At 39.9% G+C, this 13,840-nt stretch overlaps 1 protein-coding gene across 1 annotated transcript in view; it reads right to left on the bottom strand.

Annotated features, from left to right (window-relative positions):
• The window catches only part of cntln (centlein, centrosomal protein), a 110,395-nt gene extending 97,489 nt beyond the window's left edge, over nt 1–12,906 (bottom strand). Inside the window, exons 1-3 of the mRNA XM_036517121.1 lie at nt 12,826–12,906; nt 8,039–8,127; nt 1,307–1,391 (exon numbers count right to left, since the gene is read on the bottom strand). Coding sequence (XP_036373014.1) covers nt 1,307–1,391; nt 8,039–8,127; nt 12,826–12,906 — 255 coding nt within the window. The remainder of the gene's footprint in view (nt 1–1,306; nt 1,392–8,038; nt 8,128–12,825) is intronic.
• Nucleotides 12,907–13,840: the final 934 nt, after the last annotated feature.

Below are 13,840 nucleotides of genomic sequence, written 5' to 3'. Positions count from 1 at the left end.
ATGCGGTGATTGGAGAGAAAAGAACAACAGATGCGCAGATGCTTCATTCAGCTGTCACTATACCTGAAACCCTTAAAAGACTCCCAGGTGGCTGAACACTAGTCATAATTTTGCAACCACTTTATGACTTAATCATAGACTTGGTCTTGTAGCTGACCAAAATACCTGTTTGACTGGGTTGCCCCTCAGTCGCACAATCCTCATTTATTTTCAGTTTTATGCAGTCAAGATTTGTCAAGAAATTTAACTCAAATAATACTGTAAAACCACAAAGGAAATGGTAGTCAGAATTCATCAGATACCAGATCGCATTTGAAGGTATATTTTTATTGAGATCACATTTCATTGTGGCCAGGCAATGAGCCACATTTATTAACTAATATTAACAAATGAAGCATTCCTCCACAGTTATAACTGATGGTGCTTTAGAGAGCTAGAGACCTGCTGGACAGCAGCTTTCCCAAAGCCAAATCTGCCAACTCCTCCTTTGCGTATTTTGTTTCAACATTGACTTTTATGTACTCATAAATAACGTCATGTTTTCAAGTGTAAACTCTTTGGCTGTGTCAAGGTTATGGTGAAAAACACTGATGAATGAGTTGAAAGATACCCACAAACTTAATGTACAGTCGGAATATCTATGACTTCCTTTGTATCGCTGTCTGAAAAAAAAAATCATTGGACAAAATTCAAAGAAATAATCACCACAAATATATCTGACTGTCATGATAATATACATGTCTGACATTCCATGACCAAATATAAGAATCCCATAAATTTTATGAAATTCTCAAAACTCACTCTATGGTAATGCAATAGAAAATCAGTGGAATGCAATACTTTTCACTATTTATTAAGGGGTTCCAGTACCTAGGCCACATGCTAACTAGCCAGTTACTTCACCCCAGCACAGACTGTTGAAATGCTGCTCTGACCAGGTAAGACGCAGCAGGCAGACTGAAATGCCTGATTTGAAATGAACAACCACACTCACAGAGATGAGCTCTGATCTACTGCACCTGCAGATGAGATCTACTGCATCTCAACTGCAATCATGGAGATGAGCCATCTACTGCATCTCAACTGCAGGGGAGAACACTGCAATGCAGATTGCCATGAGTCTCATGAGCTCAAGGCCTCACAATTCACATTTCTTTATAAAAAGGTTTCATTTGCATTCTGTGCTTTTTGGTATCCCTAAGAACTCAAGAGATATATTAGGCTTGTTTTCTTCACAGTGACCAGGAAAAGCAGGCCACAGCCCAGTGCAGTGACCGAGGAAACCTAGAATGGAAGGTATCCATACCTGCTCCAGCTCTTGTATTTTATAGTCCTTAGCCTGAAGGATCTCCAGCACCTTCCTGTCTTTGGCTTCAGATTTTTGCTTCTCTCTAGAAGAAAGGGAAAAAAGCCCTCAGCAAGCCTAATTAGCAGGTTAAAAGAATTATCCTCAAAATGAAAATGACAAATGATTAAGATTATACCAAACTGCAGAAAAATAAGTTATCTTACAGTAAGTGAAAGCAAATTAGCACATTGTGTGACAGCTGTATTCACCTGGTGGAAAAATGTTCTGTGGAACAATTTCCACACAAAAGTGCATCAGCACAGGATGCAGTGTTTGTGTGCTCGGACAAATTTCACTAATGAGGAGACTCTTACCAATCTAGACTTAATTCTCTTAATGTAAACTCATATTATAATATATATATATATATATATATATATGTATATATATTGTCAATTGTCTCAGTAAATATCCAGCTGTATAAATGGATAACATTGTTAAAAAAGTGCAAATAATGGGTGCAACAGAGTCTGCAAAGTGCAAAAAATGTAAAAATATGCTAATAATGTCAATAATGTCAGGATCATGCTCTTTTTGTAACACAAAGATTCAAAATACAAAATACACAAAATAAGGTTACAGAAACAAATCCAAAATTTGCTATGAAGCATGCTGCCTACTTGTGCCAGCTGACACCAGCATCTGATGATACTGATTTTAGATACTGCCATTAAAAGGACACTGGAACAGGAATCCAGATCATGCTCTCTAGTGCAGTGGAGTCATGTCCACCACACCTTTCACTCGATGTGGGTCAGCTGTTTTTGGTAATGTCTAGGAGGAAGACAAAGCAGCTGTGATGCAGGCCAGTTATTTCCAGCCCCTGCAGCTATGTAAATGCTTCCTGCTGTGGAAGTGGTGTCCTGAGCAGCCAGCCATTCAGTCAAAAAACAGCTGATCTGCCTCTGCTTGCAGTCCAATCTGCTTTTAAACTGTTGCACAGACCCTCAGGCTGCTGGGTGCTTTGAGTCACTGCTCTAGGTGCCGTGAAGGAGTTTTAAGCTTTGACAGACAAAAGCAGAAAGCAGTGCCTTGGCGGCGGTGGTAGTGGTGGGGTGGGGGGGTGGGGGGGTATACAAAAAATAACTTCAAGAAGAGTGCTTTAAATCACGCAGGACTTACAGAACATAAAATATGATACAGTATGATCCCTGCAGTGAATCACACACTGAAATCAACTGATCCTTCACCTGTGCATCAACTAACTGTGTGTTCTGCATAGCTGTATGTTTTACTAAGGGGTGTCAATGTGGATATGGTCTGTAGGTTTCAAATGACTACTTATTACTGCTTTACTCAGCCTGCCCCATTCTCATACAGACATTTTGGAAGCTACTGCCTTCTAGCTGCAGCAGTCTTAGGGCGTACTCACACTAGGCCCAGTTGCCTTGTACTGTCCCCGAGCACGATTGTCCCCCCTCCCCACTCCCCCGCTGGCCTGCGCTCACATTGCGCTTAACGTTCCAGGCCCAAGCACGGTTACGTCATCACGTTATGACTTTCTGTGCTGAAGAAAATCGCTCTCGCACAGCCAAATGGAGTTCATGATTGTACTTAATTTGTGGCTTATTTGAAGTCGTTTTGGGCATGGTGACACACGGCCCTCTCACATGCCTCATAGATTTATCGATTATGCAACGCAGAAGTTTTCAGTTAATCATGCTGCACGTATAAGACCATTTTTACAGAGGCAGTTGACATTTCAGTCATTATGCTAAGGGACAGACCACGCAATATTTTGTGTCAAATTTGTGTCAGATTGCAGTAACTGATTCACAATAATGTTAGCTAATGTTAACCAGTTAGGGCTACTACTTGTGTGCGCGCTACTGTCATCATTACAACAACAAACATCTTCTATTACATCTTCTAATAAATATCTTCTACAACTTGGATAGTACATTTTTCAACTCATTTGAGAATATCGTCTGATAAAAAGAAGTTAATTATCGGCATCTGCAGATATGAAAATTTCTGCAGATGTGCCAGGCCGATAAGGTGACACGTTAGCTACGCGATGACACTAAATGTTATTATGATCACCAGCAACAAGCTTCAACATGTCAGCTGTATGGAACTATTTCGAACAAAATTGCCATTTGCAATGCTTGTAAAGCACCAGTGATGTGAGGAGGGGTAAAATATATAGCTAAGTTTTTCACTCTGGGAGGATGCTAGCTGTGTGCTGCTAAGCTTTTCTCTGCTTCTGGAGGCGTTTTTAAATAATGTGGCTCCGTAAGGACAGAATGCGATTTGAAATGAAACAAGACAGCCCGCAATCGCCTAGTTCCTGCTTTGGGACTCGAACAGAGGGTGTAATTTTTGTATTTGTATACTTGCACGACAACACTGGACAGCGAATAATGTTTTCTGTAACTTTATTGTGTCTCTCCTTGTTCAAAATAAATATCGCGGCTCCATAAGGAGAGAATGCCATGAGAAATAGGCTAAGACAGCCCGCGATCGCCGAGCTCGTGCTTTGGGACTTGAACCTAATGGTTTCGACCGACGCCTAGCTAGGTTTCTCACCCTGTGAGGATGCTAGTTGTGTGCTGTTAAGCTTCTCTCTGTTTCTGGAGGGGAGTGAGACCATTTTTAAATTACGCGGCATCTATATATATATATATATATATATATATATATATATATATATATATCGCCATCAACAATCAGTCAAAATGAATTTGGAAAATATCTGCATATCAAATATCGGCAAAAATCCAATATCGTGCATCCCTAACTAACAGATATCCAGCTAACTGTTGCTATAACGGATATATTTGTTAAATGGGAGAGTCGCATCATTGGCGTCATGTTCGAGTTCTATGCTCGGGCACGGTTAGCGATCACACTGATGTGTACCGTGCCCAAGTCCAACTGAACCGTGCCCGAGCCCACCTCTTCAAGCAGGCCCGGAGGTACAGAGCGATCACACTAGTCAAACAAACTGGACTTTGGGGGTCAAACGTGCTCAAACGTAAGTGGTAACATTAATGACTGCCATTACGATAAGACTGGTTGGTTGTCCAGTTTCCACAAAAAACATTTACATACCTGACATTTCCATCACAAGAGTCTGATCTTTTTAAATGTTAGATTTTCTCAACAATGAGAATCCAGAATTCATATGAGACAGACTTCATGACATTGCAGCATGACCTAAAATCTCACATTTCATTGTTTTTTACTTTCTATATTAACATTACACACGAGTTAACATTTTAAATGGATTAACCAAATATATTTCCATCATTATTTACACACATTTGTAAACTTACTTCAACTATATAGCTGACAAAAACAAGAACACGGACTATTAAACATGAGTGGATACTCTGAAGAACATGGAACGCTGAGGATCTGTGCAAATTAATTACACTCTAAAGGTGTGTTTTAACCAAACGCAATGCGAAATTTAGGAGCGACGGGAATGCATGAAAAGTCAATGGCAGGAGGCAAATGGGCGGAGTTAATCGCGGCGAATCTGCAAGCGACGCGAAATGAGCGAAATGAGTGTTCACTTGAGTTAAAAAAATGTTCAACTCAAGCCTTCAAGTAGCCTTCAATCACCTTCAAGTAGGGATAGAAGCCATGCCCCCTTCCACATGCACCATCTGCATAAAGCCTGAGTGGAATCAACATCTGCAAAGCAGCTGGCTTTGCATCATTATGGAAAGCCATGAACTGTTGCATTCCTGGCTGTTCATCTAATTCACAGAGGTCTCTTTTACTCAGTCAAAACCTCTTGTGTCAGTTTAATGCAAGATTCTATGTAAGGAGCACTACTGGTGTATATATTTACTAGAATGATCGGGACCACATTCTTAATTTCTATTCAACACCTGGACATAGACGAAAGGGGAAATCAGGTGGGATTGTAAATGTTTTATATACCTGAGTTATGTTGGTTAAAGCAACTTAAATTTCTGCAAAACAATTCATTCTTACATTGATTTTATTTTATTATGAAACATCCCAGTGTTTCCCCACGCACAGACTTTACTTGGGAGGGCCACCCAGGTATATCAACGGCTGCCAAAGTATATTTGGCGACCCATTTTAGCATTTTTTTAATTTTTATTTTTATCCTTCCCAGAGAACGACGCCATGAGCGCTCTATTATTTTCTAGCGTTCTGCGCTGACCTTTCCGAGTGTAAACAATGTTTTTACCGTGTGACGTTCTGCAAAATGGGCGGTGCGACATCGGCGCGAAAAATAAACACTGAATTTAGAGATCCAATCAAAGCCAAAATTGAGGACAATCTGGGTAAGGTTATACTGTGTGTGTCAGGCTTTTCAGAGTTGCATGACACCACTTCGAAGTGGTACCACGACCTCGTTAAAAAAACAGATGCATGGCGCAAAGTTATCGTCGAGATGGGGCTACCAGGTTTGTAGATTCGGCTGTAATAATTTAGTTATTCAGAAGCTTCCCGCGTCCCTAGTTAATAGCTAGCTAGCTAGCTAGCCTAGTTGTTCTGTCAAAGTGCCAAATCCAAACGTGAGTATAGTGTAGTATTAACGATACAGAGCTACAAAAAACTCGATAGCTAGCTGGTGTTGTTGTTTGCCCACTATATGCACTTTTGTACGTCGCTTTGGATAAAATTGTCTGCTAAATGAATAAATGTAGCTAAATGTAAATGTAGTGTATTAGTGTCCCTGTAAGTACACATACATCTCCAAGACGTTAAAAAATATTTACGATTTAATGTTAAAAAATATAGCAGATGCTAACTGAAAACTATGAGAAGCTAAATAACGCTAATGAAAACATAATGAACCATGTGTGCTACATAGCATGAAAAATAAGTTACGTGCGAAAGGGTTTTAAAGTTCGATAACGGGCAACAACAACTAGAGTTCGCAAGCTACTTAAAATGCTTCCAAGCCCAAAGGTGTAATGCAATATAGCTAGTACATTAAAAATGGCATCATGAATAATACGTGAAGTGTTGCAGCTATACAAATAAATGTTAGACTGTTGTGGGAATCAAGATATCAATATCAAGGGGACACTCTAAAACGCTTAACGTGGCTTAATGTTCCAAAACTGCGATCAATGATCACTAAAGTTCTCTCGGACATCTCTTGTCAGAAACACTTCCTCCTGTCAAAAAATCCCAACCGAAATCCTGGAGTATGGTCGTTATATCTCACTACGTTTTCCTCTCCATTGACGCCCATTATAAGGGAAAAGCTTAACGTGTCTTAATGTCCAAAAACAGCAATCAACGATCACCAAATTTGTCTGACATCTCACATGTCATAAACACTCTCCTATCCAACACTCTCCTCCCACTCTCCAATCTCCTATCAAAAAACGCCCATACTTATATGATTTCGGTTTTGATTTTTTGACAGGTGGAAGTGTTTATGACAAGAGATGTCCGAGAGAAATTGGTGATCACTGATCACTGTTTTGGAATGATAAGCCACGTTAAGCCCTTTCACGTTAAGCGTTTTAGAATGTCCCTTCTTCCATAACAAGCGAGCTTCGGTTTTAGAAAAGTAATTCATAGATGTATTCACAATTCTAGCAAACCAGCAAACACCCTTTGATATTAAACTACATTATGAAACTTTTTCATTGCAGTGAATAACATAAGAAACTTTGGAAACATAATATCTTGCTTAGCCTATTTAATTCAACCATACTTGCAAGGTGCCAGAAAAATACGATTAAGTTCAAAATGTTCTAATCTAGCGTTTATGGTTTTTCCAACGATAAACAGAATTTAACAAAAGATCAGCTGCGTTAAGGGTGAGTTAAGGGTATTTAATATCAGTGCTGAACAGAATCTAGCTTTCTAGTCAACTAGGTTTTCATTTACAGATACAACATGCATTATTTCATGGTGACATTCATAACAAGCTTCGTTCAAGCAGACCTTTGCAAACGGAAATGATGCAGGTGTTTATTTGCATATAGAGCAGGGAAGTGAGATCCGATCACAAGTGGTCACTGGAGGCGCCTGTGGGGACGCATTTTAATGCCAGGTGTGAACAGACGTATTCAGAGCTATTCACTTGTGATCGGATTACCCAAGATGCATGTTAATACCAGGTGTGAACAGGGCCTAGGACGCTTGGCATGTGGAGTACTGAGCGTCACGTCAAGCCTATGCTGAGTGTTGCGTTGACGACCCAACGCCAGTCATGTGTAAGTAGCTTAACTGTACTCTGACTTTGGTAGTAGCTTCAAATTCTATGAAAGAAAGCGGCAACTATGCTGCGTTGGTAGCTACAAGACTCAAGAGTGTATTCAGCACATGTAATTTGACCATTGCGCAACATGCAGCAAAGTTGTCCTGGCTAAATATAAGAAAGATTAAGATTAAGTGCTCTGACAAACAGTGCCATCTTTTTACACACTAAAGAATGTTTTATTCTTAATTTTTTTACTTTGTCTTGCTCTTCCATGTGGGTAGATGGAGGGGATGGTTGGGGGGTTGGATCTGTGAAATATATTATGTGAAATTAGTAGAAATATTCAATAAATCAAAATATTGTGCTAAAGGTCACACATATTTGTTGTTTGTCGCATGTAGTAGACCATTTTTGTGCTGGCAGGTAATACTGGCCCTTTCTGCCGGCTACCACCACAAGTATACTTCAGACCTGTGGGAAACACTGCACATCTTTACACAACCACAGAGACAATCCAGGCTTATTTTTTTAAGACTCACCGCTCTACAACTAAGCTCACTGCCTGTGTCAGGTCTGGATTGGCAACTTGAAGACGTTTCCATAAAGACCACACAAACTCTTTGTCTGCCTGCAAAAAAACACAAAGAGTTCAAACAATATGTACATATACTGACGTAATATTAGCACACTATACATCAGAATATTGGCATTGGGGAAACCAGTTGATTATCCAACCTGATAAAGGTGCTTGTTCCACAGCTGGAGTCTTAAGCCCCTTTCACACATGCACTGGACGCCAGAACATATCCGGCCCTTACTCGGAGGAGCTGTATGTGAGAACGCAAATGTCCAAATCAGTCGGACCTGACATGTGACAGACTTCGTTCTGCCAGCTCCCTAGTACAAAGTCCGGCTCATGTCGCAGTGAGCCCATGTGTGAATAGAGCAGGTAACGCTCCGGAGAATCCACCACGAGCGAGTGGGCGTGTTGATGACGTTTCTGTCTTTCTATCATGCGACTGGCGCGAAACCGGAAGAATACAAACATCTGCCTCGTACTTTTTTCTGCGTGCCTGTATATTGCTTTCCACTGTTTCGTTGAATTTGCAGATACGTTCAGATACATGCTATTTTGAGTCCAATGATCATTAAAGAGATAGTTAGCTATAGCTATACTGCCAAAACTTGTCTCTTACGATGATTAATAACGGTTAGTAGTTTATTATCTGATTAGTAGCTAGCTAAGCTGTAGCTAAGTAATAGTGATAGGTATATCATGAGATAGGTGAACTGGTGACCTAACATTACATAGCGAACAACAAAAACTTACCTTCGTGTTATAATAAATGTATAATTAATAATAAATTATGTGTACCGGTAGCACCATTTGGGTGGCTAAGTCTGATTTTTTTATAGGCTACCCAAAAGTACAATAGCTATGTTTGCCTTCTCCTCCTCCGTGCCACATTATGTACCCGTACCACCGAAAGGTAAGACATTGAAAAGAAAAAACCTGAAAATACTTCAACTCGCGAATACTTTAGGTTATCTCGTCAATACTTTTCACTCCTGAGAATGCAAGTGGCATCTAACTGGAAAATACCACGAGGAAAGCTGGACGTTTCTAAACTAGCAATGATTTCAAGCGACAATGTAACAAACTACAAATTATTATTAATTAATAATAATTAATTAATTAATTAATTATTAATGGTCGCACACTGGGTACTACACTGAAAAATAGCATGCGGTATACAGTATATACTTGTGTAGTACGCAGTATGCAGTAGGCGGTTTCAAATACAGCCACTGCGATTTCTGCAGCATAGTTTTTGAGTCATGTCCTGCCTCCTGAACGCTCTACCCAGGCGCCGCCCCTCACCTAAACCAAATCGGAGTATATCCTGTAGGTGAGAACGCATCTGTCACGGACAATCTCCTGTTGTGTGCTACATGTGTGAAAGGGCAATTCCGGCCAATTTCCGGACCTGATTCTCCGCACTTTGTCCGGAGTTCATATGTGAAAACGGCTTTATTATTGTGGCTCCAACTAGTGGGTCATGTGGTGCCTGTGAGTCACTTGGATGACATCAGTGAAGGTGTGGCTAATCCTAAATTGGTATGCACTTTCCTGTGCTGTGGGACTTGTACTGGAGAAACAACCACTGGCTGCATTTGAGTATATCAGACAATTAAATGTCTCTCACTTCATTTTGTGAATGTTTAAACACCAAAATGAGTGGAAAAACAAATCTAGATTCGCATAGTGACTGAATACTGATTTTGCAAACATGTATGACTCGTGTTTAGCCTATACACAAAATTTCAGATCAACTGATTCAAAGAAGAATTAGACTCAGTAGGTTGCATATTATGTGCAAATGCTACTATTTCGCAGACATGTGGCAACTATGCTGTTTCATGTGAACTGGATCATAAGACTTTTTCTAATATTCCAGTCTTTCCCAATTAAATAGTGAAAAAACTGGTGGAAGAAAGATTAAAACTCTCATAGGGTGCCTATGTACTTTTGGCACTGGACCCCTAACAATAGGCTACATTTTATTTGCACTATATTTTTCCATGTACTCAGAGTACTTTACAAGGCAGCAGGAACATCAATAAAAGAAAATACAAGTAAGTAATACAAAGCCCACAAAACAAGCAATATCAACTAGGAAAATAATGAGCCAAGGACCACACAGGGCAAAGAAGTTACCTGGAGGGAGGACTGTCTCTCACAGTTACTAGGAGAACAACAACACAGTAAAGCGGCATATCAACCAGCTCGAAATGCTGCTCCATCAAGACAAAGATTGTAAATTCTGTGTACAGAACCATGAACAACACCCTGCATAGCCTTTTAGCTGATCAGAAACCAACAACCAACTGGAAACCAACAACAATAGGCAGCAGTGTAGCACAGTGGTAAGGAACAGGGCTTATAACCAAAAGGTAGCTGGTTCAGTTCCTTGCTGGGGTACTGCTGATGTATGGTACTGCTGAGTAGGGTACTCTACCCTGAAAATTTACAGCTGTATAATACATAAAATGTAAAAACTGTAACATATGCAAGTCGCTCTGGATCAGAACATCTGCTAAATGACGATAATGTAATGCAATGCCACCCTGATCTCTGCACAATGTCTCAAGACAAGAGAAGCCACATAAAAAAGTAAAAATCAAGTAATGGAAGGCAAATGACAGGTTAAAATGACAGAATAAAATTGGTGGTCTACTGGCACCTTTATTACTCATAAGCAAACTGTGAGGGAGAAGCTAAAAATATGACAAAATCTTGCAAGCAGGAAAGCCTGACAAATTTCCAATTCAAATTGTCTTAAAAACCCTTTCAAAAATTTTAAGCAGCGTGATATTTAATGAGAGGAGTATAAAACTGCAGTTTCTGACAGGAAAAGAAGGAACTATACCAATTCAACTCCATAAAAAATTATCTAATAAATAATTTTCCCATCATCACAAGATAAAAGTCATCACTCCCCGTGCAATCTAAGGCCTTCAATTAGTACCCTGTAAAATGTGTATAATCAATTATTTTCTTTTCCAGACCTTGACAGACCTTGGGCTGAACATACAAAAATGGAGAACAAATGGGCTGGAAAGGAAATCTGGCTAAACTAGGCTTACACTCTGCAGGGAATGATGAATTAGGGAAAGTCTGACTTTCAGCTGGGTTGCACTGGCATATCAAGTTCAGCCGCTGGGTGAGGTCTGTGTTCACATTATACATCAACCATTATTATGGTTATCCATCCAGGTTACTGACTGAGCACACAAGAGACCATGGCTTTAATCTAAAGGCTTTGCATTGCATGCTTGCAATTAATAACGCTCTTACCAAATTCAGGGTTATGCATGTCTTGCAACTTAACATTAACAAGTTCTAATGACTGCACTCATGAATTACATTTAGAAGACGTTACAGGCTAAGTATATGAATCCATCCTTAATCAGGGCTAAACAGGGTCTTTCAGCATTAATGTCTTCAAAATAATTCTTGTCTGCTATAGGTCTAGGTCAGAACAGAGTATGCTACAGCAAAATTCAAAATTGACTGCAAAAAAGCACATTCCACCTTTTACTTCTCTTTCTGCCACAGTAGACAGCAAGATTTAATCATTAGGCTAATATACACATATCAGTCATCATAACTTAAAAACAAATGTGTCAATGAAAATATGCCCATTAAGCTGTCATCTTTTCAGGGCCCATCTGTTGGGGAAACAAGGGCCATGCAAGGTCACCATCATCCCTTTGACTAAACTAATTGTAGGTGACCATCCTGTGTGGAACATCAGCTGTATGCCATGAGCGTAAAAATCCTGGAAAATGTCATTCTCAACAGCTGCTAAAATGATGAGGTTACCTAGGTTCATTCCGTCATATAGAAAAAAAAAGATCATACAGATGAACACAAAAAGCATATTGCAATCCATGTAATCTTTGGGCAAACACTGCAAAACTCTTGGCATAACTTCGTTGTTACATGTGTAACCGAGGAATTGGGGGCCAAGCAGCGAAGCTGCGAGGCACCCATTGTGTTTCTACCTTTTCTTCTTCTTCTTCTTATTATTATTATTATTAAACATCTTTCTTCTGCCATTGAAGTCTGTGGCAGCCCATAGAACCGTCTGGTAAAAAGTTGTGAAATTTGGCACACTGATTTGGGACCCTCCCCTGATTCTTTTGACTAAGTTTCATATCTGCACCACAAGTGCTCTAGCGCCACCAACAGGTCAAAGTTGGACCTTTGTTTACGCGTGTAACTTTTGAACCGTTTGTCTGATTTTCAAAAATGAGATACCGTTGGAATCCTCGGGTCAAGCCGACTTCAGCGCATCCTATGACGTCAATATCCACCATATTGGATTTTCCACCATATTGGATATTTGAAAACACCAATCCTCACAAAAGTTATCGAAGGGATTTTTCATTTTCAAAAGCGTTCGCCCATAACAGCCAAACCAAAACGGCGGCGAAGCCGCCAAACAGTAAGTGAGCTCATATGTCTGCAACGCTTTCACGTATCAAAAACAAACTTGGTACATGGACTTGGGACCCCATTGGGGGGATGCACACGAAATTTGGTGGTATTTTGCCTCTAGGGGGCGCTGTAATTACCAAAAAAAGTATTTTAGCTGATAACTGTTTATAAGTTGGGATTTATATTTGACATGAAACTGCTTTTGAATGCTTATAGTTATGCGTGACGTAATAACATCACATTGCCATGGCAATTCTGGCCTGCTTCGTTGTTTGGCAGCCTCATTGCTGCTTACAGCTATATTTAGGAATGTATCTTTACCTGACACTGCACCAGTTCCTCGGAGAGATTCCTGATTTCTTCTTCCAAGAGCACAATGCGACTGTTGTCCTTCGATGCCATGGTTTAACTGAAAGAAACGTAAATACAATGCCACTTCCAATTTTTTTCCATGAGCATACCACACTTTCCACAGCAATGGGCAGCGGGCATACGAATAAATGTGAGTTAACTAAGCGTATTTCATTGTCACTGGCGTTCTTCTTTCACTAGCTAGTCAGAAGCTCCTTGTATCTGTATTTTCTTTGGCGTTAGTTATCAGCTACTAGTAACGGTTGTCTCATTTCATATCTGGCTCAAATAACTCGCTTGATAACTTGCAAGCGGTTTGTTGCAGTAGCAAGACACCTGCGTTAATGCGTGACGTTACCTGAGATTTAAGGGTAAATAGCTCACAAATAAAACGGTCAAGGTTCTACAGTTAAATCATCCACTGGATGTTATCGGCAAACTGCTAGCTAGCTAGTCTACGACATTGTAGTGTTGATAACCAGCAATCTGAAACGATAGAATTGTCATCCACTTTACTTTAGTTTATTTTTGCTTTACACTCAAGTGTTTTCCTTGCTATTTTATGACAGCCAACTGAATTAAGTGAACTCTTGAATTAGCTTATCAGCTAATTCGCGAGCTAACGGGCAAACTGTGTCGCTTGCAGCTATCTAACCAGTTGACAAACGCACTTTGACAAATGAATGAAAAATGCAGAATGCTAACTACACTTTAATATAACTGCTGTTTTGCCATGTTAGCAACCTGACAGATGACTTAGCAAATATGTTACGTAGCTACCTAGCTAACTTTATTTTAAGTTCGCTTGGTAAGGTTACTTTAGAAACGGATTTAATTGCGCGAACGGTTGTTTCAACCAGAATATTTAAGCAACTTTTTAAAACGTGTGACTTACTTACCAAGGGTTAATTCTTTATGCCTGTCCTGTCTAAAGGTGTACTAACTATGATTACTGTTACGCTAGCCGCTTGCTGTTTGAAACGGG

This window comes from Megalops cyprinoides, chromosome 22, assembly GCF_013368585.1.
Source record: "Megalops cyprinoides isolate fMegCyp1 chromosome 22, fMegCyp1.pri, whole genome shotgun sequence".
Taxonomy (NCBI): Eukaryota; Metazoa; Chordata; class Actinopteri; order Elopiformes; family Megalopidae; genus Megalops; species Megalops cyprinoides.
This window is presented reverse-complemented; position numbering and strand designations above follow the sequence as displayed.